A 23986-nucleotide genomic window follows, 5' to 3' on the forward strand; every position below is an offset into this window, starting at 1 on the left:
CTTCACTTGTTGGTTTGGTTTTTACGGCAAAAAGGACAATGACAAGGTTCATGGACCTGCCTCCCACCTGCCATTCCACCTTTCGTTTAGCCATTTTTTGGGGAGAGGGACAGTTGAAAGTTGACACAAGTTGTATGTAATACAGACTGTGAGGCGTGCTTTCGCGGGCCCACGAGTGGACCAGTCAGACTGCATACTTTGATGGTGACGTGAGGACACACCCTCTCTGATAAAGGACAACAAGGTCCAACAAGCTTCACTTCACTCCGTCTGATGGAAGCTGAAGTGAAGCACGGAGATCCTTGTCTACAGAGCTGCTGAGGACAGGAGAGAGCTGCTCACTGAGGATGATCATGTCTACAAGATCAGTAAGTGGAGCTGTGATTGGTTGAATGACATCATTGATGGTTGTGAACGTGTGATTGTTTAAAGCTGGTAAACAAGATGGCGCCTGTGTGAGCAGGCAGAGAGAAGCTGCTGTTAGTCTAAATGATGACACTGTGAAGAAGAAGAGGAGCGCAGTCTGATCTGGGGTCTGTGAGGACTGTTACTGATGAGGAGGAGAATTTAGCAGACAGAGGGGCACTAGGACCCAGCAGGGACCAGAGAGCTCACATGGGAAGAAAAACAGCTTGTAGATTCATCACTGTGTTGCAATTGCACTCTCTCTCTCTCTCTCTCTTACATTACATGTCATTTAGCTGACGCTTTTATCCAAAGCGGCGTACAATAAGTGCATTTCCACATAGAGATACAAACTCAGAAGAACAAGTAACAAGAAAGTACATTTTTAATCAAATAAGCAGTTTCAAAACAGGTTATAGAGAAGTGCCATTATAAGTACAATTTAAGTGCTATCATTTGTTAGTGCTACAGTGTGCTAGTGTTTTAGTCAAAGTAGAGTCTAAAAAGGTGTGTCTTGGTGTGGTGTGGGAGTATTTCGGAAGGATAAAGACCAGTCGAGCTGCTGCATTCTGGATGAGCTGCAGGGGTCGTATGGCGGTAGCTGGGAGACCTGCCAGCAGAGAGTTACAGTAGTCGAGGCAGGAGATGACATGAGCCTGAATCAGTACCTGTGCCGCCTTCTGAGTGAGAAGGGGTCGTATTCTCCTGATGTTGTAGAGCGTGTATCTACAGGATCGTGTTGTCGCTGCGATGTTGGCAGTCTGGGAGAGTTGGGAGTCATGTGTCAAGCCAAGGTTCCTGGCACTCTGAGTGGGCGTTAACACGGAGTCGCCGAAGTTAACGGTCAGGTCCTGAGTGGGCGAGGTTTTTCCAGGGAAGAAAAGTAGTTCGGTCATGTCGGGGTTGATTTTCAGGTGATGAGCGGACATCCACTGGGAGATGTCAGTCAGACATGCAGAGATCCGTTCCCCCATCTGAGTGTCCGAGTCGGGGAAGGAGAAAATTAGTTGGGTGTCGTCGGGCATAGCTGTGATAGGAAAAACCGTGCGAGCGAATGACGTAGCCAAGGGAGTTGGTGTAAATTGAGAAGAGGAGGGGACCCACGACGGAGCCCTGAGGAACTCCAGTAGTAAGGGGACAAGGTTCCGACACTGATCCTCCCCAAGATACCCGGTAGGTGCGACCATCAAGGTAGGATGAGAGAAGAGACAGCGCGGATCCTGTGACACCAAGTTCCTGAAGGGCGGAGATAAGGATCTGGTGGTTTACTGTGTCGAATGCTGCAGAAAGGTCCAGTAGGATGAGGACGGAGGAGAGCGAGGCGGCTCTAGCAGCGTGGAGTTGCTCAGCGACAGCGAGGAGAGCAGTCTCTGTGGAATGGCCCGCCTTGAAGCCTGACTGGAGGTTGTTACTATGGAGGTAGAAGGAGAGTTGGTTGAAGATGGCTCGTTCAATTGTTTTGGACAGGGAGGGAAGGAGGGATTCCGGTCTGTAGTTGTTTTCTTCCGAAGGGTTGAGGGTGGGTTTCTTCAGGAGTGGGTTAACTCTTGCTTCCTTCAAAGTGTTGGGGAAACAGCTAGATAACAGAGCATTGTTAATGAGACATGTGAGGAAGGGAAGAAGATCGGGGGCGATCGACTGTAGGATGTGGGATGGAATGGGGTCAAGTGGGCAGGTGGTGGGACGGGCAGAGGTTACCAAGGTAAGGACTTTGTTAGGAGACAGGGGTGTGAAATAGCGAAGTGAGGGCGATTGAGGCGAGGTCTGTGCGATATAACTGGAAGAAGGTGGGTTGGAGAAGGAGGAGCGTATGTCAGCTATTATTCTGGTAAAGTAGGTGACAAAGTCTCCTGGAAGAAGGGTGGAGGGGGGAGGAGGACTGGGGGGTTCGAGGAGGTTAGTGAAGATGGAAAATAGTTTTTTGGAGTTGGAAAATGAGGACTCAATTCTGGATTGGTAGAAAGCACTTTTTGCAGCGGAGATGGAGGCAGAAAAAGATGACAGAAGCAACTGAAACGCATGCAGGTCATCAGATTGTTTGTATTTTCGCCATTTCCTTTCGGATGCTCACAGAGTGGCTCTCGTAACAGCAGACACAGCGAGTCGAGAGAGGATGACAGAGTTTTTAGGAGAGTCTCTGCGGCAACGTTCGGATGCAAAAGTGCGAAAGAGTCGGTTGAGAGGAGAGCAGATATAACGGAGGAGGTCAGGGAGGGGGTGAGAGTGAGCGAATGTTACGGCGGACCGGTATAGAGTCGATTGATGGGGCGGGGTCGTTAGTTGGTGAGAGCAGAAGGGAGTATGAGACAAGTAGTGATCAGAGACATGCAGCGAAGTTACAGTGAGGTAAGTTGTAGTGCAGTTCCTAGTAAAGATGTTGTCAAGGTGATTGCCAGCTTTGTGAGTAGGAGGGGAGGGATTGAGTGTCAGTGCAAATGAAGCAAGTAGGAGTATGAGGTCAGATGACTTCTCTGTCGGGATGTTGAAGTCACCTAGGAGTATGAGCTGAGGGCCATTTTCAGGGAAGTTTGACAGGACGATGTCCAGTTCTTCCAGAAAGTGGCCCAAGGAGCCTGGTGGTCGGAAGAGGACAACAATGTTTAATTGAACCAGGTGAGTAATGGTTACAGCATGGAATTCAAAAGACAGTGGGGGGGAGGAAGGTATGGGGTACGGGGAGAAGATCTATTTGGGTGAAATGAGTAAACCTGTCCGGCCACCCCTGCTAGTGGGTCTGGGTGTGTGGCTAAAGGAGAAGGAAGAGGAGAGAGCAGCTGGGGTGGATGTGTTGTCCGGTGTGATCCATGTCTAAGTGAGGGCGAGGAAGTCAAGCGACTGCTGGATAGCAAAGCCGGAGATGAATATAACCCTACACGGCTGCGCTGACCACTCCCCCGTCGTTAGTAAACAACAGGTTGATTGCCCTCAGCTGAAACTCGTCCAAATGCAAAGCTGCAAGCACTTTGAACACCTAATTACATTACATTACATGTCATTTAGATGACATTTTTATCCAAAGCGACGTACAATAAGTGCATTTCCACATAGAGATACAAACTCAGAAAACAAGTAACAAGAAAGTACATATTTCATCAAATAAGCAGTTACAAAACATGATATTGAAAAGTGCCATTATAAGTACAATTTAAGTGCTATCATTTGTTAGTGCTACGGTTTTAGTCAAGGTAGAGTCTAAAAAGGTGTGTCTTTAGTTTGAAGATGTAGAGGCTCTCTGCAGTCCTGATGTCCTCAGAGAGCTCATTCCACCATCTGGGAGCAGGACAGCAAAGAGTCGCGATCTCGCCGAGTGCTTTTCTCTCAGTGAGGGAGGAACAAGCAGCTTGGCAGATGCAGATCGAAGTGTGCGAGTTGGGATGTAGGGTTTCACCATGTCCCGGATGTAGACTGGTCCCGATCCATTCACAGCATGGTACGTGAGTACCAATGTTTTGAACTGGATGCGGGCAGCCACTGGTAACCAATGAAGAGAACGGAAAAGCGCTGTGGTCATCAGTGGACAACAACAACAACAACTGGCAGTCAAGTTAGCTTAAAACAAGACACTGTAACATATAAAGCAGTAGCAGTCAAGTTTCACTTAAAAACAGCACAAGCAACAACAAGTTTAGCAGACTAGCTTGGTTAAAGAAAATATACTCAATCCGATTTCAAGTCTCCTGGAAGTCTGAAGATCTGGTAGAAGAGATGCATAATTCTCTTTCTTTCTCTCTCTCTCTCTCTTTGTGTCGTTCCCACGTTTATTCAGGCTGGTTTTTCACATGTATTTTTATTTATATTTGAGGTCCTTATATTTTCAGTTAGAAATTTTACATTTTCAGACTCAAATATTATTTCAATCAGGAGAGACTTATTTGATAGTAACAATGGTTTATTACATAAGCATCAACTATGACTTGTGCAATTCTTTGGCGATTGGACTCCATCCTGAGGGACTATTCCCGAAGGTAGGGATACTGAGGTCCAATAATCCCAATCCCCCTGGAGCCCAGACACTGGTGGTGGTGAATAGGAATAGTAGCAACTAGATGATGAACCTGGAACCACGCCGATGCCCACTGGAGGTGACTGGGGTGGAGGAGGGTCGCCTCAGCTACACACTGAAAATGACAGCTGACAGCCAACGGAGAGGAGAATACTTTTAAACACTTGACAGCAACAACGTGATTGGCTCCAGCGAATAGTTGTAGAATCTGATTGGTTACCAAAATGTGCACGCCCCCAATCAGCTGATAGCGTAAATACCCGGGAGGAAAAAAGAGCCCGACTGGTTGTCTTCCTGACTGAACTTGCGCTTAAGCTACATTTCAATCAGGAGAGACTTATTTGATAGTAACAATGGTTTATTACATAAGCATCAACTATGACTTGTGCAAATCTTTGGCGATTGGACTCCATCCTGAGGGACTATTCCCGAAGGTAGGGATACTGAGGTCCAATAATCCCAATCCCCAAAAGACATTTATTTCTACGAATAAGTAAGTAAATAAATGAATAAATAAATACCTTACCCACTGCCGTCGTGAAATTCCTAAGCCAACACCAAAAGTTAGTCATGACAGAAGTTAAACTTGCATGGGTTGATGTCAAACAGTGGTAAGAGATCTGGTGAGTCAAAGCCCAGAATAGGACGTCGCAATGGACTGCCGATCGCCCACCGGGTAAACCAGACTGAGACCTAGAAAGAAGGTTACCTGGATGGGTCTTACGAAATCGGCCCCAGACCTTGAAACTTGGGACTTACGCACTCGGCCCACAAACTTAGGATGATGTCATCTTGCTGGGACTTACGCCTTCGGCCCTCGACATGGCAACGATGACATCTTGCTGGGACTTAACCATACGGCCCTCATTAGAATGATGTCACCTGATGGGTCTTACGCATTCGGCCCCGCCATAGTAAAGATGACATCTTGCTGGGACTTACACATACGGCCCTCACTTGAATGATGTCATCTGCTGGGTCTTACGCAGCCGGCCCCTCCATGATAAAGATGACATCTTGCTGGGACTTACACATACGGCCCTCACTTGAATCATGGCATCTGGTGGGTCTTACACACATGGCCCACAAACTTTGCATGATGACCTCCTGATGGGACCCTACGGCCTCTCTTCCAAGGGACACTAAGGAACCATGTCGGTCCACTGTAAGGGGGCGCTGAAGTGACCTTCCCGCAAGGGAAGGGAAGGGAATACACCACCACCACCAGTTATATGCATGCTTGCCTGTTCTTTTACCGATTCAGGGATCTTTGCAAGTACCGTGTTATGGTCAGCCTCTAGTGGAGCTTTGAGCATGGGTCAGGTCCGGAGCCAAATGGGCGGCGATAGGAAGTCTGGAGACGGGAAATTGCGCAACCTGCCAGTGAATCTTTCCCGGGGTGAGCGCTCAGAAAACGCAGGTTAGATCTACCTCAAGTGCTGGTGCGCAACCTGCGAAGATAGGGGGTTTAACATGCTTAACAGTAGCTAAAGCAGATAGCAGCTGCCATTCGACGTGCTAGTGCAGTTGCCGTGGCCGAGAGGATCACAACTCTGTTCATGACCCCAGTTTTTGAGACCTGCTGCCTCTTGCTTCCCCACATTCTCTGAGCCGTGACGGAGTCCGCCAGATGGTCGCGTTAGGTTCAACGAAGCAATGTTAGCTTGACTGTTCCCGTAAGACCACAACCTCAATTGCTCCTAGGTGGCGGGTCAAATGAAAGATCTACTTCCTAGAACTGCAAACTTGTCATGTTGACCCAGATTACTGAGAGTCTGACCCTCGTGCGTGCAAGGACTTCTAGGGACACGAGAGAAGCTCCCCTGCCTATATTGTGGGAACCATTTAGTGCTGCAGCACCCAGCATGAGAAATACTGCTACACCGGCAACCACCCAACGAAAAGAGCTTTCCTGAACCCAACTTACCATCCTCGATGTTTGTGACTGCAGGGGTTGCCTCAGTTCAACGTCCCATAAGTGGCAGGGATGAAGAGGGGATACCTCGGTTTATAATGCTGCACTCTATTGTCACCCTAAATGCCATCATCTGAAGAAAGGAGGCCATGGTCTAGCCAGCTGTGGCTCTGACTGAACTTCCCCCAAAAAACGATGGCCTGCATTGTCTCAAGTTGCTGATCAGAACCGCTGTTGTGGCGGTTACCCTAATCATATGAAACCCCTGCCATTCACGCTCTGTCCGTACCGATCCTGTTGCCAGATTCAGTTTGCAAAGACGCCATGTCCTGCTAGCAGCACGGAAACGCAGGTCCGCATGAGATGAAGCATATGGAAAAAGAGCCTCTCACTCTACCGCTATCTCTCGTCAACATGCTGTGAGTGTAGTTTAGCTTGCATGGTGCTGGAATGCAGCTCCATCTTACGCGCAATTGTGTCGATGACTCGTCCCAATTAGTGTTTCTAAAAGGGGCCTGCACGTGCTTCGAAGAACTTCACTGCCAGCAGAGTGGAGCAACGTCCCTTGTTGAAGACGAACCAGAGAACGACGTCTGGTGTATGAAAGCCGTTGGTTTGTTCATTTGTTTCCACCGTTCGCGGACATATCGGACCCCTTAACCAGCCACCCGACGTTTGCAGAGATCTCCCGCCATGAATTAAAGTCCCTCTGGGTGTCCTTGTAGTTTGCCAATGACTGGTTGAATAAGTGGTCCTATTTCCACATTACTTCCGACAGAAGCAATTCAATCTGATTCATCGCTTAGCATCCTTTTAAAATGCTGGTATTATGCGAAAAGGATGGATGGAAAGGATGTTAGCCAACCAATCGCATCCCGCAAGAACATCGGTCGCAAGAGGGTGGAACCAAACACGCCCCTGCGTTTCTCTGAAAAGCAGGACCATAAACTAGGCTTTAGGACTTCATACCCGAAGATTTCTTGCTGCCGCAATGACTGTTCCATGTCCAAAGCAGGTGGTTGACGCGTCGCTGACAGGCCATAGGAGCTGGGTAACCCAATGCCGCACGGCTAGAGACCGCAGTTGACTGTCGAGAAAAGTAGAGTTCCTTGAAAGCTTCCTGTCCAAGTTGTTAACTTCTTTTGCTTGAAAGCCTTGAAACCCATGTACCTGCATACAGACATACCATTATTTATTTTATTCTATTGCTAGTGGTCCTGTAGTGTATTTATTTATGCTATATGTTGAGGATTAAATATAATCATGCAAGCTCACGCTAGACTGCAATTACACTGAACAATAATTGAATAATAATAACGAGTGGAGGCCGTGTATGACCCGGAGCACGCGAACATGTTGATAAAAAGGCTGCACGCACTCTCAGGGTCACGTCCATACATGGGACTGGGTGACCATGGCTCACCCGCAAAACAGCCTTAAAATGGAGTGAACCTGTTGCTAAAGAACTACACGCACTCCCAGGTCAAATGGAGATAAACCAGAATATTTGAGACTAACATGTCTCACACACAAACTGTCTCAAGTATGCAGTGAACTCATGAACAACAGGAAACGTGATGATCCGAGAGCCTGAAGGGATGGACATCCCTGTGCTCCAATGGGGCTCTCCGAAGGTCATAAACAAGGAGCCGCCTCCATCATAGTGAACCAATCAAGAATGCTCTTAAGGACTATATATTCCGAGCGCACTTTGTATTAAGGGCCCTTTCAGTGCTGTTGCTAGACAGATTGAAACAGGTCCGTGCACGTATGACTGCAGGACTGAATACTCCTGTCACCAATAAACATTGTCATATTGCTTTGATTAAAGTCTGAAGTCTGGTCCTTGCTTTGCTTTCACGACATATACATTATCTACATCATAGCCTATAGAATAGTCCAGGTGAAGCAGTTATTCTGCTATGGTCGTGTAGAAGATCCCTTCCTTGTAGTCAATTCGGTGGACTGAGCCTGAGGACTTGAAAGCTTTACGGTACTGGTGGCAGAACGATTACTCCCGTAGTTCGCGCTGAGATCGCTACCCAGCTGGTACGAGTCTAGCTCATGCTCCCCCTCAGGGTATACATTACATTACACCGCAACAAACAACGCCAGGGCTACGTTTCTCCACCGTGGAGCGGTACTTTAACCAGTGCTTTACTTAACCAGACGCTGCGCTAGCATCACATAGAGGGCGGCCGGATAAATGCTAACCGGGGTATAGCTTTGCATCGCGGAGCTTCAGCTGAGCGTGTCGTTACGTTAGCAGTTTAACGTGGATGGGGAGCGTCGACTTGCCTTACCGCGTGTTAGCCTTTTGAGAGGCTGCTATGCTGCTTGCTGGACGGAATGCTGCGTGTTTCCCAGGCGTTGGAGATGAAGGAGATTCCCGTCCTCGATGTCCCGCAGTAGCTGGAGAGCCCGTCCGGGGCGTAGCGTTCTCCCGGTTAGCCCGCGTAGCGGGTGCTTGTCGCTCCCTCAGAGAGATCTAACGTAACCCCTTAGCAACAACCAGACTGTTTATGCCCTGCTCTTAATAAAGCACTCGTAGTTGGGCTTCTTACTTATTTGTACTCTCTTGCTTCTTGTTCTGTACCCTCTGCTGAATGCATTTATTGTGCCTTTGATTATATCTTATGGTGAATGACGTTACATAAAAACATAATGGTCTGTTTCCGATTCACTCCGCCCGTCCTAGTGCGGTTGGCTCGCTCTCTGCCAGCTGTGAGCCTTACCCACTCTCACCTGGGCAGAGGAGGCTTGGTACCGCGTTCTTACGTTTAGCGTAACTGCTTCCTGCTGCGCCTCGTAGGCGAGTGCTACTACACGGGTACCTCGGCGGGCTGCACGACGGCTCAGATGTTGATTTAGTTTCTCCACAATCGATCATCGTCCAGTCGGAGTTTAGAGTTTACCGCAACACTGTGGTTCCGGACCCGCTAATTGAACGCTTTGCTTTGCTTCGCCTCAGCTACACGCTGAAAATGACAGCTGACAGCCAACGGAGAGGAGAATACTTTTAAACACTTGACAGCAACAACGTGATTGGCTCCAGCGAATAGTTGTAGAATCTGATTGGTTACCAAAATGTGCACGCCCCCAATCAGCTGATAGCGTAAATACCCGGGAGGAAACAAGAGCCCGACTGGTTGTCTTCCTGACTGAACTTGCGCTTAAGCTACATTTTTTCACTTTTGGCCCTGATGTGGCTTAGTGGGCGTGTTTTCAGCTGAGAGGGGCGTGGCATCATGATTCGAAAGAAGGCTGAAAAGTTTCCTCAACCGCGTTGCCTTCATGAAAACTGGAATTATGATTCTACACTTTTAGTACACCAAATTCACTTATTTATTTACATATTTACATTACTCAAACTGCTTCATATTTCTAATCTTAATGAAACACGGCCTTTCAAAAACCTTTTCCAAAGACGTTATAGTACCTAATGCACATACTTACTATATGAATATATATATTATTTTTACTTATTGGAGAGGAAGTGCAAATAAGCCCTCCATAGATCAGACGTCAGGACTCCTGATCTTTACCAACAATGTAGAAGAACCTGCCCACACACACATTTACATGTGCACTAACACACACACACAGATCTTGAGTGAGAAGTTGAACGTATGTGTTTGGCACCTCTGAGGTCATCAGGTAGAGGTCTAGTCTCTGTACCCAGAACCAGATCCAGGTCTGGTGAGGGTTCCTTCAGTCAAAGACGTCCTGCTCTCTGCAACAAGCTGACGGATGACTGGAGGTCTTTTACATGTGTCCAAATCCAGAAAGCTCAGACGTATCTGCTGTCACAAGCTGGTGACTTGTACAGTGTGTGTGTTTAGCTGTACCTGTTTGATTGTGTTTATATTTTGTGGTCATATCGCTAAACCATGTTCACGTGATCGGGTGGAGCAGACTCCATCACATGGATGCTACGCTGCGTTCACAGTCGTTCACAGATTTAAACGTGGCTGTTGAACGCTACTATCTGAGTTTATTGCTCTTATTGTGTGGTTTGTGCAGCAGGATCCAAAAAAGGTCACTAAGCAGAACTTTGTCACCGGCGTAAATTGTCTTACTGCCAATCAGGTGAATTTGGTATAAAAAGTGTGGATTCAAAATTACCACAGTGGCTCCGCTTCCTGAAGGAAACGCGGTTGAGGAAGGTTTTTAACCTTCTTTGTTAAGCTGTCACTCGAGATGACTCGCTCCTTTTAGCTGGAAGAATTTAATAGAAGAATGAAAATAAATATTTTAATCAAAACCGCTCAAGTTTTCCAAAAGATCAAAGCTTTGGTCCTGGCTGCATACAATTATTTTGATTATGAATTGATTTGTTTGATGAATGCAAATAACACAGCATTACTGTTGTTGCAGGTGAAGCTGTGAACCACCTTCACACTTCCCCAATATTCACAGATTCATCCAACTTGTGTCCACCAAGAGGACGCTGACTTCATCAGAGGTGCTTAGAAAGAGGGAGAAGAATTCTATTTTATTGTGAAACAAAACCAATGAACCAATACAACTCCATCTTTAAAACAAGCTGTTTTTTAAATGCAGAGCAGTAATTGTTCTCTACGGTTGATATTTATTTGTGTCTTTTTAAAAAGGAGAGATGGAGAAAGTCAAGAAGGACATCCTCAACATTTTAAAGGAGCTCAAGGAGGAGGAATACAAAGAGTTCAAGTGGTACCTGGAGAACCATCCAAGCCCAGACCACCGATCAATCCCACCCTGTGACCTGCAGAACGCAGACAGGATGGACACGGTGGGCCTGATCGTACGATGCTACGACACAGACTCTGTTCAAGTGACCATAAAGGTTTTGGAAGAGATGAAAATGAACAATTTGGCCGAAAAATTATCCAAAATGAACTTTAACCCAACAGGTAAGTTGTTAAAAACAGGTACAAAGACATCAGATGCGTATAATAAAGATACAACAGATTATTAACGTCAATTTGATTCTGAACAAATGTTAATAATAGCAGGACACCACCCTTGGATTAGGGATTAAAAACCAAAGAATAAATTGAGTCTCATAACTGATGTTCACTCAATAAGAGGAACAATTCCATATTAAGTGTTGGTTTTAATTAGAGCAGAGACTGTATATAGCAGCTATTATCACTCTACAAATGCACAAAGTAATCACAATAACATCTTGTTTCAGGTGAACCGAATCCTGCAGGAGGAGATAGAGGTCAAGGTGAAGAGACTTTTTGAACCACCGCCTGTTTATTGCACACTTCAATTATTTCCATGGTCATAATTCTTGATTGTCAAGATCTCACAGTCAGTATTCTGAATAGCCTCAGATAGGAATGCAGAGAAATACAACAAATAGTTTTATCCAAGGGAAATATTACACCATTAAAGTAAAGCACTATCTGGTTTTTGTCTTTTTTTCTTGTTCATTTAGAGAATACTGCCAACTGTCAACATGAACTCAAATCTAGGATGAAGAAGAAGTTCCAGTCTGTGGGCATCTTTATAGAAGAAAACACAACCCTTCTGAATGAGATCTACACAGAGCTCTACATCACAGAGGGAGGGACTGCAGAGGTCAATAAAGAACATGAGGTCAGACAGATTGAAGCAGCATCCTGTAAACCAGACAGACCAGAAACAACCATCAGACAAGAAGACCTCTTCAAAGCCTTAGCTGGAGAAGAGGAACCAACCAGAACAGTGATGACTAAGGGAGTGGCTGGCATTGGGAAAACAGTCTTAACACAGAAGTTCACTCTGGACTGGGCTGAAGACAAAGACCACCAGGACATACAGTTCACATTTCCATTCACCTTCAGAGAACTAAATGTGCTGAAGAAAACGTTCAGCTTGGTAGAACTTGTTCATCACTTCTTCAGTGAAACCAGGGCAGCAGGAATCTGCAGGTTTGAAGAGTTCCAGGTTGTGTTCATCTTTGACGGTCTGGATGAGTGTCGACTTCCTCTGGACTTCCACAACAATGAGATTCTGACTGATGTCACAGAGACCTCCTCAGTGGATGTGCTGCTCACAAACCTCATCACAGGGAATCTGCTTCCCTCTGCTCGCCTCTGGATAACCACACGACCTGCAGCAGCCAATCAGATCCCTCATAACTATGTTGGCATGGTGACAGAGGTCAGAGGGTTCACTGACCCCCAGAAGGAGGAGTACTTCAGGAAGAGGATCAGAGATGAGGAGCAGGCCAGCAGGATCATCTGTCACATCAAGACCTCACGAAGCCTCCACATCATGTGCCACATCCCAGTCTTCTGCTGGATCACTGCTGGAGTTCTGGAGGAGGAGTTGAAGACCAGGGAGGGGGGAGAGCTGCCCAAGACCCTGACTGAGATGTACATCCAGTTCCTGGTTGTTCAGTCTATGGTAAAAAAGGACAAGTATCATGGAGGAGCTGAGACGGATCCACACTGGAGTCCAGAGAGCAGGAAGATGATCGAGTCTCTGGGAAAACTGGCCTTTGATCAGCTGCAGAAAGGTCACCTGATCTTCTATGAATCCGACCTGACAGAGTGTGGCATCGATATCAGAGCAGCCTCAGTGTGCTCAGGAGTCTTCACTCAGATCTTTAGACAGGAGAGAGGACTGTACAAGTGCACGGTGTTCTGCTTCGTCCATCTGAGTGTTCAGGAGTTTCTGGCTGCTCTTCATGTTCATCTGACCTTCATCAACTCTGGTGTCAATCTGATGTCAACCTCCCCGTGGACACGTTTCCGACGTGTCCTTAGAGAAAAACCTAAACCCAAACATCTCTACCAAAGTGCTGTGAACAAGGCCTTACAGAGTCCTAATGGACACCTGGACTTGTTCCTCCGCTTCATCCTGGGTCTTTCACTGGAGACCAATCAGAGTCTCCTACGAGGTCTGCTGACACAGACAGGAAGTTACTCACAGACCAATCAGGAGACAGTCCAGTACATCAAAAAGAAGATTAGCAAGAATTTGTCTCCAGAGAAAAGCATCAATCTGTTCCACTGTCTGAATGAACTGAATGATGATTCTCTAGTGGAGGAGATCCAAAAGTCCCTTAGATCAGGACGTCTCTCTACAGAAGAACTGTCTCCTGCTCAGTGGTCGGCTCTGGTCTTCATCTTACTGTCATCACAAGATGTTCTGGAGGTGTTTGACCTGAAGAACTACTCTGCTTCAGAGGAGGCTCTTCTGAGGCTGCTGCCAGTGGTCAAAGCCTCCAACAAAGCTCTGTAAGTACTGAGAGATACATTGATACGTGGTGACCTAAATATGCTGAAATCTTTTCTACTTGTGTTCTATTGAGATGTTCTTGTTTTCTTCATTGTTGTTCAGACTGAGTGGCTGTCACCTCTCAAAGAGAAGCTATGAAGCTCTGTCCTCAGTCCTCAGCTCCCAGTCCTCTAGTCTGAGAGAACTGGATCTGAGTAACAACGACCTGCAGGATTCAGGAGTGAAGCTGCTGTGTGATGGACTGAAGGATCCACACTGTGACCTGGAGACTCTCAAGTCAGGATTCAATCAATGTTCCCTTGCTGTCTTTATTTATATCAATGGCACATTTCGGAACTTCTCAAGATTCTTTCTGCTTGCATAATTTGAATCAAACATGTAATTTCCAAATATCCATAAACATGTGTGATGTTGAAGTGTTGATTTCTTATATGTTACACATTGAAATAACTGAAATTAATCATGATATTACATTACATGTCATTTAGCTGACGCTTTTATCCAATGACGTACAATAAGTGCATTTCAACCATAGAGATACAAACTCAGAAGAACAAGTAACAAGAAAGTACCATTTTCGTCAAATAAGCAGTTTCAAAACAGGTTGTAGATAAGTGCCATTATAAGTACAATTAAAGTGCTACGATTTGTTAGTGCTACAGTTTGTTATTGTTTGAGTCAAAGTAGAGTTTAAAGAGGTGTGTCTTGTGTTTTCGGGGGAAGATGTAAAGGCTCTCTGTGGTCCTGATTGTAACAATAGGAACTACAGGTGAAACCATCGTTTAGTTCCATGTGTCACACGGACTGTTGATGTTGGAACACCGCCTGTGTAACCGGACCGAGCACGATGTACCGTACACGCTAAGTTTAAGTTTATTATAGTTTATAACCCAGTGGGGTGAGACTGTAAGAAGAGTGTACCCTTCTTTGTGAATAAGTAACACGCCATAACATGAAGAGGACTCTGTCTGAGTGCGTACTAGTTTTCTCCGATCAGAAGAGAGTTAACTGATGCTGACTGATGGTTGAGCCGCTAGCGCGCGACCGCCGTGTGATTCCATGGAGGGACTTAAGCAGCCACAGACGTTGTGTTTGGGCTCCAGCAACCCCTGTAAAACATGGAAGAATTGGAGGGATGAGTTTGTCCTGTATGTGGATCTGACAATGGCTGAAGCTGACGATAAACAGAAGGTAAAACTGTTCAGTATCTTGAGCGGCAGAGAACGTTTGGATCCCCTGATGGGCGACACAGCTTGGGATGCATGGAAGATAGAGGACATCACCACAGAGTGTGATGATCATCGCAACCCCAGCGTGAACGAGATTGTCGAACGCCAGTGAAAATAAGACAGTTATGTCACTGAACTGAGACTGCTGGCCAAAACATGCAACTCTGGGACCTTGAGACTCGCTCATTCGTGATAGGATTGTGTGTGGTGGTAACAACACGATTATGAGAGGAAGACTGCTGCAGGAGAACACATGTTTACGACTGTGCAGAGCAGCAGAGCTCTCCAAGGAGAACATTAAAACCATCACCGGGCCGATGGCTGAAGAGGTGCATGCCGTTCAAGGAGCACAGTACCAGTGGAAAGGGAACAACACAGTGGAGTGTAAGTTCTGCAGAAATGTCCGGCGTTTGGAAAGAAGTGTGCAAAGTGTGGCAGAGAGAACCACTTTGCAGCCAAATGTAAAGCTAAACCAGACCAAAGGAGGAAGAAACATGTGCTTACAATAGCAACAGAATATGTGAGTGATGAATATGAAGATATAACATGCAGTGTTGTGCCTGAACGCGTTCATTGAACGTTGTTCAAATAGGTTGCCAGATTTCTATAGAAAACACACCGTAAACGCGCTTTAATAAGTAGCGGAAAAAACACGCAATCTGGCAACACCAGCCTCCAGCGTCGCACCGCGCATGCGTCATCAAAAAAAAAAGAAATGCCTGGAGGCGACAGCTGCGTGTAGCAAAGAGACGGCGTATAATAATTTAAATGAGTTTTATGAAGTTACTGACAAGGTCGGTGAGGATGGGAGGAATCTGACCTTTCTTTGCACCTTAATGATAACTGTCGTGTTTTTATTCTTTATTTAAAAAAGACCATTCAAGCAGCATGTGTTGAGAATGTCCTGTAGGGGGGAACGCTGCAGCTGCTGCTAGTGTGGAGTGAATGGACAGCAACATTAAAGCAGCAATCCCCTCAATGCGAATGTAAACCCTGGTTGGATAAGGATTCAAGCTTCAGTGTTAAAACTGATCAAATAATTGCTGTCTGTGGTTCTGGGCTGTGGCAATCATTTAGAAAAATAAAAGCTTGCAGCAACATATGGAAAAAAAGAACTGAACTAGTTGAAACTGTGAACTTAGTTCAAATATTTAAGTTTAAACTATGAACTGAACTAGTTCATTTTAAAATTTGTGAACTGAACTTTGAACTAGTTCATGTAGAAAGTGAACTTTCCCAACACTGATAACATGTATCACTGTGACAGACACTGAGAAAGTGGAGGCAGTGGAGACAGACTCGGGCAGAGATGCAGACCCAGAGAGAGAATGGGATGTGAAAGAGATCAACACTGTTAAAGACGACACTCTGCTTCTCTATGCTGCTATGCTAGTAGGCAAAGACATGGTCAAAGTCCAAATAGACTGTGGTGCTAGTTGCAACATCATCCCCATTAACTTGCTGAATCAAGACACCGAGCTGGAACACACTAAAAGTGTATTAGTGATGTACAACAAAAGCAAGCTGAGGCCAATGGGGAAATGTCACATTAAAATAAGAAATCCAAGAAATCACAAACAATATCGCTTGGAGTTCCAAGTGGTGAATACGGACGGTGCCTCTGCTGGGTAGGAAAGCCAGTGAGGCGATGAAACTGATTAAAGTACACCATGAGAATATCATGACAATAGACAGTATAATCACAGCAGGAACACCGACAGCAGGGTGGACGATGGAACAAATCAAAACAAGTTATGCTGACGTCTTCACTGGAGATGGATGTGCCGGTGCAGCTGCCAAAGAGACGGGTTCCGGTGGCCCTGATGAAACCACTGAAGGAAGAGCTTAGAGACCTGCAACACAGAGGGATAATCACTCCTGTAGAATGCAGCACAGACTGGATCAGTGCTATGGTGGTAGTACAGAAACAGAATGGGTCAACAAGGGTCTGTATTGATCCCAAACCCTTGAAACAAGCACTAAAGCGCAGTCACTTCCAACCATCGAGGACATCCTACCAGACTTGTCAAAAGCTACAGTGTTCACAGTGTGTGATGTCAAGAGTGGATTCTGGAGGAGGAGTCCAGCTATTTGACAACATTTGCCACTCCAATTGGACGGTACAGATGGCTGAGGATGCCGATGGGGATAAGTCCGGCCCCTGAAATATTCCAGAGAAAGCTGACACAAGTGTTGGATAATGTACCCGGTCTGTACATTATTGCGGATGACATCCTGATCACAGGACAAGGGGAGACACAAGAGGAAGCGGAATGTGATCACGATGAACAACTGAAACAGTTTCTCGACAGATGCAGGGAAAAGAACATGAAACTAAATGCAGAAATATTCAGATCCTGAAAAAGTGCGTGTCATCGGGCAGATGCCAGCACCGATGGATGTAAAAGCAGAGCAGAGGATTATAGGTGTGGTTAATTACCTCACCAAGTTTTGCCCTCACCTCTCAGACCAATGCAAGGTATTGAGAGAGCTGACACACAAAGACAGTGAGTGGACATGGACAACAGAACATGAGGAGGCGTTCCTCAACCTGAAAGAGACAATAGCGAATGCTCCAGTATTGAAATATTACAACCCTGAGGAGGAGCTGACAGTGTGACGCTTCAGACACAAGTTTGGGTGCAGCACTGATGCAGATGGGGAAAACAGTCGCTTTCGCAAGCGAGGGCACTTACACAAATGGAGGGGGCTATGCCCAAATAGAAAAAGAGTTTTTAGCAGAGGTTTTCAGCATAGAGAAATTCCACCAATACACATGTGGCCGCAACGTCACTGTACAAAGTGATCACAAGCCATTAGAAAATTAAAGTTCTTAGCGAATACCTTGTGTTGTACCTTGCGAATACGAGTGTTATCTCACTGTGAAATTGGTGATGCTCTGTTTTCAGTTTTTTTTATGGGCTACTTTCATCAGTTGCTGAGAGAAGATTTTGATTGATGAGCATATTGAATTGTTTGTGATTTAGCAATAAGCAGTGTTAGTACTATAATTTTGTTTGTTGGCCACTGTCAAATCTTGAGATCAGTGTTAGAGGTAGAGTCACGATCTCACCGAGTGCTTTTCAGAGAGGGAGGAACAAGCAGCTTTGAGTTATCAGTAATATTATCTAATTGTTGATGTACATTAGTGGGTGTTTAGTTGTGACTGGAAACCAGTCAGTAACCATTATACTGTGACCCCTCAGTAGCCGACAGTATCTCTGTACTGCAGCTCCCTCAGATCATGTGACATGTGTGTTGTTTTGTGTGTCTGCAGGCTGTCAGGCTGTATGATCACAGATAAAGGCTGTGCTTCTCTGGCCTCAGCCATGAGCTCCAACCCGTCCCATCTGAGAGAGCTGGACCTGAGCTACAACCATCCAGGAGACTCAGGAGTGAAGCTGCTGTCAGTTGGACTAGAGGATCCACACTGGAGACTGGAGACTCTCAGGTATGAGAAGGCCTGCTGCAGCCACAGACCATCAGTCTGTAGAGGACCAGCATCTAAACACATGGGTGTTTAGATGCTGGTCATCTGCCTCCAGCGTGTGTTGTACTTTAGTCCAGACATTCTTATTAAAAGAAAAACAGTAAGAGGAAGAATCTTTTCAAACTGTCTCGATGGATCGTCACCTCAGAAATGTTTGGTTTTTTAAAGGAGTTCAGCTTCACCAGGTTTTGGTGCTTTGCACTAAGAGACAGTTCCCTGGATGATACGAGTGGACTTGTTGAAACTAAAGGTGATGCTCAGTGAAGAACCAACAGCTGATGTTGGACCTGATGTGTCAGAACCCATAGAGGTTTATTTAGGACTGGACCAAAGTTCTATGGGGGCTCAGGCAGTGCTTTGCTGCTGCAGACCCACGTGAGCTGTAACATCTTTACCTACAGACTACAGGTGATAGAAACCAGTGTAGACTGCTGCTAGGAGACAGGATGTGAACAGCAGTGTCACAGTCAGACCCAATATCCATACACTTAACGTGTTGGATGATTACAAAGAAGCATTTAGATTCACTCATGTGCCTGGATGGACCAATGGAATAATATGACAGTGGTCACTGTAACTCCACAAGGTAGTTTGGTAGATGAAGATGCTTCACTCTGGGCTTCTATCAGATGGTTCAACGCAGAACTACAAAGCCTCAAAGAACCAATGTCAACAGAGAAAAACTCACAATGAAGACATAAAGATTAGTATCAACTATATTGTAGAAATGAATCGAATATACGATGGTGTGTGTGTGTGTGTGTGTGTGTGTGTGTGTGTGTGTGTGTGTGTGTGTGTGTGTGTGTGCATTAGTAACAATAAGTTAAGTAACAGAACCCAAACTAAAGTTGCATTATAGTCACATGGTTATTAAATCGATCTCAGTATACTCTTGTGTTCCTATTACCTAACCACGTGAGTAGTTTCTGCAGCAGCTCAGTCTGTTTCTTCCCTCAGGACGGAGGGGGGGGAGGGGGGGAGTGGCGCCCCCTCCTGGGCCCTTTAAGCTGTGTTCCTTTTTGCATATTTTTTTGCCCTGGAAAAGGACGTTTACGCCTTTGGTAGTTTTAAGTATAGATATAAATGAAGGCTAGATGTCTTACGGCGGGGTGTAGAACGTCCGCACACGGCGGCCATCTTGGTACAGTCAGCTCGCTCACTCATCACATTGTGTTGGTAGTGATACATGTACTTTTTAAATAATAACATGCTCAATTTTAAAACCGGTTTTTAAACGCTTTGATTTGTTATAAACATCAGAGATGCACTATATCAAATGTTTTTTTTAAATATAAATACACTTTTATTTATACACTCATTACAGTGTAATACAAAAAATTAATAAGTGCAAAAACAAACGTTTAACTACTTCCAAATGAACTTTTTAATACTTAACTAATTTAAAGTGAAACAACATACAGAAATTTACAGAATCACACAACAAAATATAAATTAAAAAGTGTACAACAAAAAGATAAAAATCAGAGAGCCCCATTGGAGCAGAGGGACGTCCATCCCTTCAGGCTCTCATCACGCCTCCCGTTGTTCACAAGTTCACTGCATATCAGGATGTTTGGTGACGCATGTGTTGACGTGTGACAGCTGGCCTGCAGCCCCCTGTTTGCACATGTTGGTGTTTCCTGTTTGTTCTTCATTTGACCCTGAGAGTGTGAGCAGCTCTTCATCACCATGTTTGTGTGATCGGGGCCTCCACTCACTGAGATTATTCAATTATCATTCAAGTGTGTTGACAGTCTAGCGTGTGCCTGCAGGTCAAGTTCTTCAGGTGTTCACCACGTTGAGCTCAGCCTGAAGTTGAAAGATGTTCAATCCACACAGATGCAAAGGGACGGCTCGGTTTTGGTTTTGTTGGTTTTTATTTATCTGTTTTCTTGTGATTAATATAGAAATGGAGTAGAACAGAAAAGCATAAAATAGAATCAAATACAATAGAATCTGTTGATAACCTTAAAGACAACAAAAGGGAGTAGAGGGCCCCCCCTGTGCCTCCCCCCCCGGACCTCCCCCCTGTGCCCCCCCCCTGGGCCCCCCCCCCCCTGGGCCTCCCCCCGGGGACCCCCCCCCTGCGCCTCCCCCCTAGGCCTTGTTTAAAAGAACCTGTTTTGACAGTGCTTGGTTTTATTTAAAACTCATCAATGACACCGCGTGGTTCATCCGTGTCGAGGGTTTCAGGCTCCTGTGACCAACCGACCCCCCCACGGCCAGGAACCAACGGCTACAAACACGCACAAAAAGAAAGAAAGTCACACATACACATGACAAAGATCCCGAAAATACAACGATCAAACAATGAACGTCACGCTCCGTTCACTCAGAGAAACAAAAAGCCAAAGCAGCTCTCAGAGCCGTTTCATGGACGCATCACTAATGTGTTGGTCTGCAAGTATTTGTTTAGCATAGAAATCCTATTTTACTCATATGTTCTCCATCAGTATTTAGTGTAAAGGTTCATTTTGTATCTGCAGCCTGTTGCTGTTGCACTTTACATTTGGCTGCTACAGAAGTGTAGGATCTACACACGCTTCAGTTGGTGTGTACTTCATGTACTTCTCACTCATCGTGTTCTTCTGTGTGACTTTTACTTCCATTTGATCCGAGCACGTCGCTGCTGCACAATAAAGCATCTGGAGCTTCATCCTGACTCCTGTAGTCATTTAAATGACTGAATTGTGTAGCAATCTACACACACAAGGAGAGCAGAACACTTCTGTGAAGGTCTCACTGTGCAGCATCTGCAGAACATCTGTGAGTATCAGCAGGAGAAGGTGCTGCTGAGAGAGGGATCTCCTGAGCCTGGTTCTGATATATTTATATGTAAAAGCTTTGCCTGCTTGCTAGATTTACAGCTTCCATCATGGATAATGTGTTCATCTGTTGTGATCACATGACTACGGCTCACATGTTGAATTAGATCATTGGTGGCACCTTGGTGTCAGTCGTCACTCGTTGGTTCACAGCTGCTCAGAGAGAGAAAACAGCAGAGAGAAAGTCGACATTCTGCGACACACTTTGAGCGAGTTGTGAGAGCAGCGATGAAGATCACGGAGCTTCAGAGCTTCATGGATTAGATTCATATGATGAAGAGGAGGATGAAACCACAGGGGTCCATTTGAAGATGGATGAGTGTATTCACATAATGATGTTGTGTAATATCACAGTAATAGTGCAGAAGGTGACGTCAGCAGTCGGTGCCTCTGTGGTGTGAAAAACCAGTGAATAAATAAACTAACTAGTGTGTTTCTTCTGTTGGTTTGTGTTCATAGTTCATGTGTTTGTTCATTTTGAAACATGAAAACATGCATTTTGTGTAAATACTGAATGGTCTGCTTCATTTTATATTTGGTTATTAAACAGTTTAATGTTAATGTTCCTTTGCACACGTCCCATGAAGCTTGATCTGCAGCATGACGTCATTTCTCACATTTTAATTCACATTGGATGAAAGTACAGTGACAGGTACATTTATAATTTATTCTACATTCATCTACTTTATTTCATGAATATATTCCACCACCTTGTCGGTGCTGAAGGAGCCGACTGACAGTCTGTGGTAGAAGAAGAAGAGGTGGTCCATGTGGACATGAAGGACCAAGCTGTGTGTATGAGAGTGATGTCATGTCCATGTCTCCATGCTGCTCTGACCCCCCTCCTCCTTTCAGGGTGGAGCCTGCTGGAGTCCGATGGATGACACCAGGTCTGAGGAAGTGTAAGTGAGCTTTGAGTTGGATTCATCACACTGTGACATCACTCATTCACCTCTGTGATGTCACTAGATGAACACATGATTAATAACTGCAGCTGTATTGTGTCTTGTTCTCTCATCAGATTCCTGTGAACTCACAATCGACACAAACACAGTAAACAGAAGCCTCAAACTGTCTGACAACAACAGGAAGGTGACATATGTGAAGGAGGTTCAGTCACATCCTGATCATCCAGACAGATTTGACTCTGCTCCTCAGCTGCTGTGTAGAACTGGTCTGACTGGTCGCTGTTACTGGGAGGTCGAGTGGAGCGGAGACGTTTATGTATCAGTGACTTACAGAGGAATCAAGAGGAAAGGAAACAATGACTGTTGGTTTGGAGAGAATGATCAGTCCTGGATTCTGTGGTGCTCTGATAAAGGTTACTCTGTCCGTCACAACGAGACAGTAACACCCATCACCTCCTCCTCCTCCTCCTCTGGTAGAGTAGCAGTGTATGTGGACTGTCCTGCTGGCTCTCTGTCCTTCTACAGAGTCTCCTCTGACTCACTGATCCACCTCCACACCTTCAGCACCACATTCACTGAACCTCTTTATCCTGGGTTTGGGTTCTGGTTCAGTTCTGGTTCTGGTTCCTCAGTGTCTTTGTGTCCTCTGTAGGACGGAGAGTCTCCTCCTGGTGGAGAACCTTCCTCTCTGCTCACCACATACACTCACCGGCCACTTTATTAGGTACACCTGTCCAACTGCTCGTTAACACTTAATTTCTAAGCAGCCAATCACATGGCGGCAACTCAGTGCATTTAGGCATGTAGACATTGTCAAGACAATCTCCTGCAGTTCAAACCGAGCATCAGTATGGGGAAGAAAGGTGATTTGAGTGACTTTGAACGTGGCATGATTGTTGGTGCCAGAAGGGCTGGTCTGAGTATTTCAGAGACTGCTAATCTACTGGGATTTTCACGCACAACCATCTCTAGGGTTTACAGAGAATGGTCCGAAAAAGAAAAAACATCCAGTGAGCGGCAGTTCTGTGGGCGGAAATGCCTTGTTGATGCCAGAGGTCAGAGGAGAATGGCCAGACTGGTTCGAGCTGATAGAAGGGCAACAGTGACTCAAATAACCACCCGTTACAACCAAGGTGGGCATAAGAGCATCTCTGAACGCACAGTACGTCCAACTTTGAGGCAGATGGGCTACAGCAGCAGAAGACCACACCGGGTGCCACTCCTTTCAGCTAAGAACAGGAAACTGAGGCTACAATTTGCACAAGCTCATCGAAATTGGACAATAGAAGATTGGAAAAACGTTGCCTGGTCTGATGAGTCTCGATTTCTGCTGCGACATTCGGATGGTAGGGTCAGAATTTGGCGTCTACAACATGAAAGCATGGATCCATCCTGCCTTGTATCAACGGTTCAGGCTGGTGGTGGTGGTGTCATGGTGTGGGGAATATTTTCTTGGCACTCTTTGGGCCCCTTGGTACCAATTGAGCATCGTTGCAACGCCACAGCCTACCTAAGTATTGTTGCTGACCATGTCCATCCCTTTATGACCACAATGTACCCAACTTCTGATGGCTACTTTCAGCAGGATAATGCGCCATGTCATAAAGCTGGAATCATCTCAGACTGGTTTCTTGAACATGACAATGAGTTCGCTGTACTCAAATGGCCTCCACAATCACCAGATCTCAATCCAATAGAGCATCTTTGGGATGTGGTGGAACGGGAGATTCGCATCATGGATGTGCAGCCGACAAATCTGCGGCAACTGTGTGATGCCATCATGTCAATATGGACCAAACTCCCTGAGGAATGCTTCCAGCACCTTGTTGGATCTATGCCACGAAGAATTGAGGCAGTTCTGAAGGTAAAAGGGGGTCCAACCCGTTACTAGCATGGGGTACCTAATAAAGTGGCCGGTGAGTGTAGTTCAGTGTGTACAGCTGATGGTGGTTCATGTGGATGTAGGTGCAGGTGGAGCAGGTGAGGGGTACCTGAG

The 23986-nt window shown here is 45.7% G+C and overlaps 1 protein-coding gene across 1 annotated transcript; it reads left to right on the forward strand.

Annotated features, from left to right (window-relative positions):
* Nucleotides 1-254: 254 nt before the first annotated feature.
* Nucleotides 255-22651, forward strand: LOC119226371 (NACHT, LRR and PYD domains-containing protein 3-like; the record flags this gene model as incomplete). The annotated part of the gene is given in 9 exon segments (XM_062558967.1): nt 255-368; nt 10701-10788; nt 10937-11215; nt 11500-11535; nt 11749-13537; nt 13641-13814; nt 18045-18218; nt 21938-21984; nt 22104-22651. Coding segments are annotated over 7 exon segments (3042 nt in total), but the record flags the coding sequence as incomplete, so codon positions are not given.
* Between the last annotated feature and the right edge of the window lie 1335 nt (nt 22652-23986).

This window comes from Pungitius pungitius, chromosome 18, assembly GCF_949316345.1.
Source record: "Pungitius pungitius chromosome 18, fPunPun2.1, whole genome shotgun sequence".
NCBI lineage: Eukaryota > Metazoa > Chordata > Actinopteri > Perciformes > Gasterosteidae > Pungitius > Pungitius pungitius.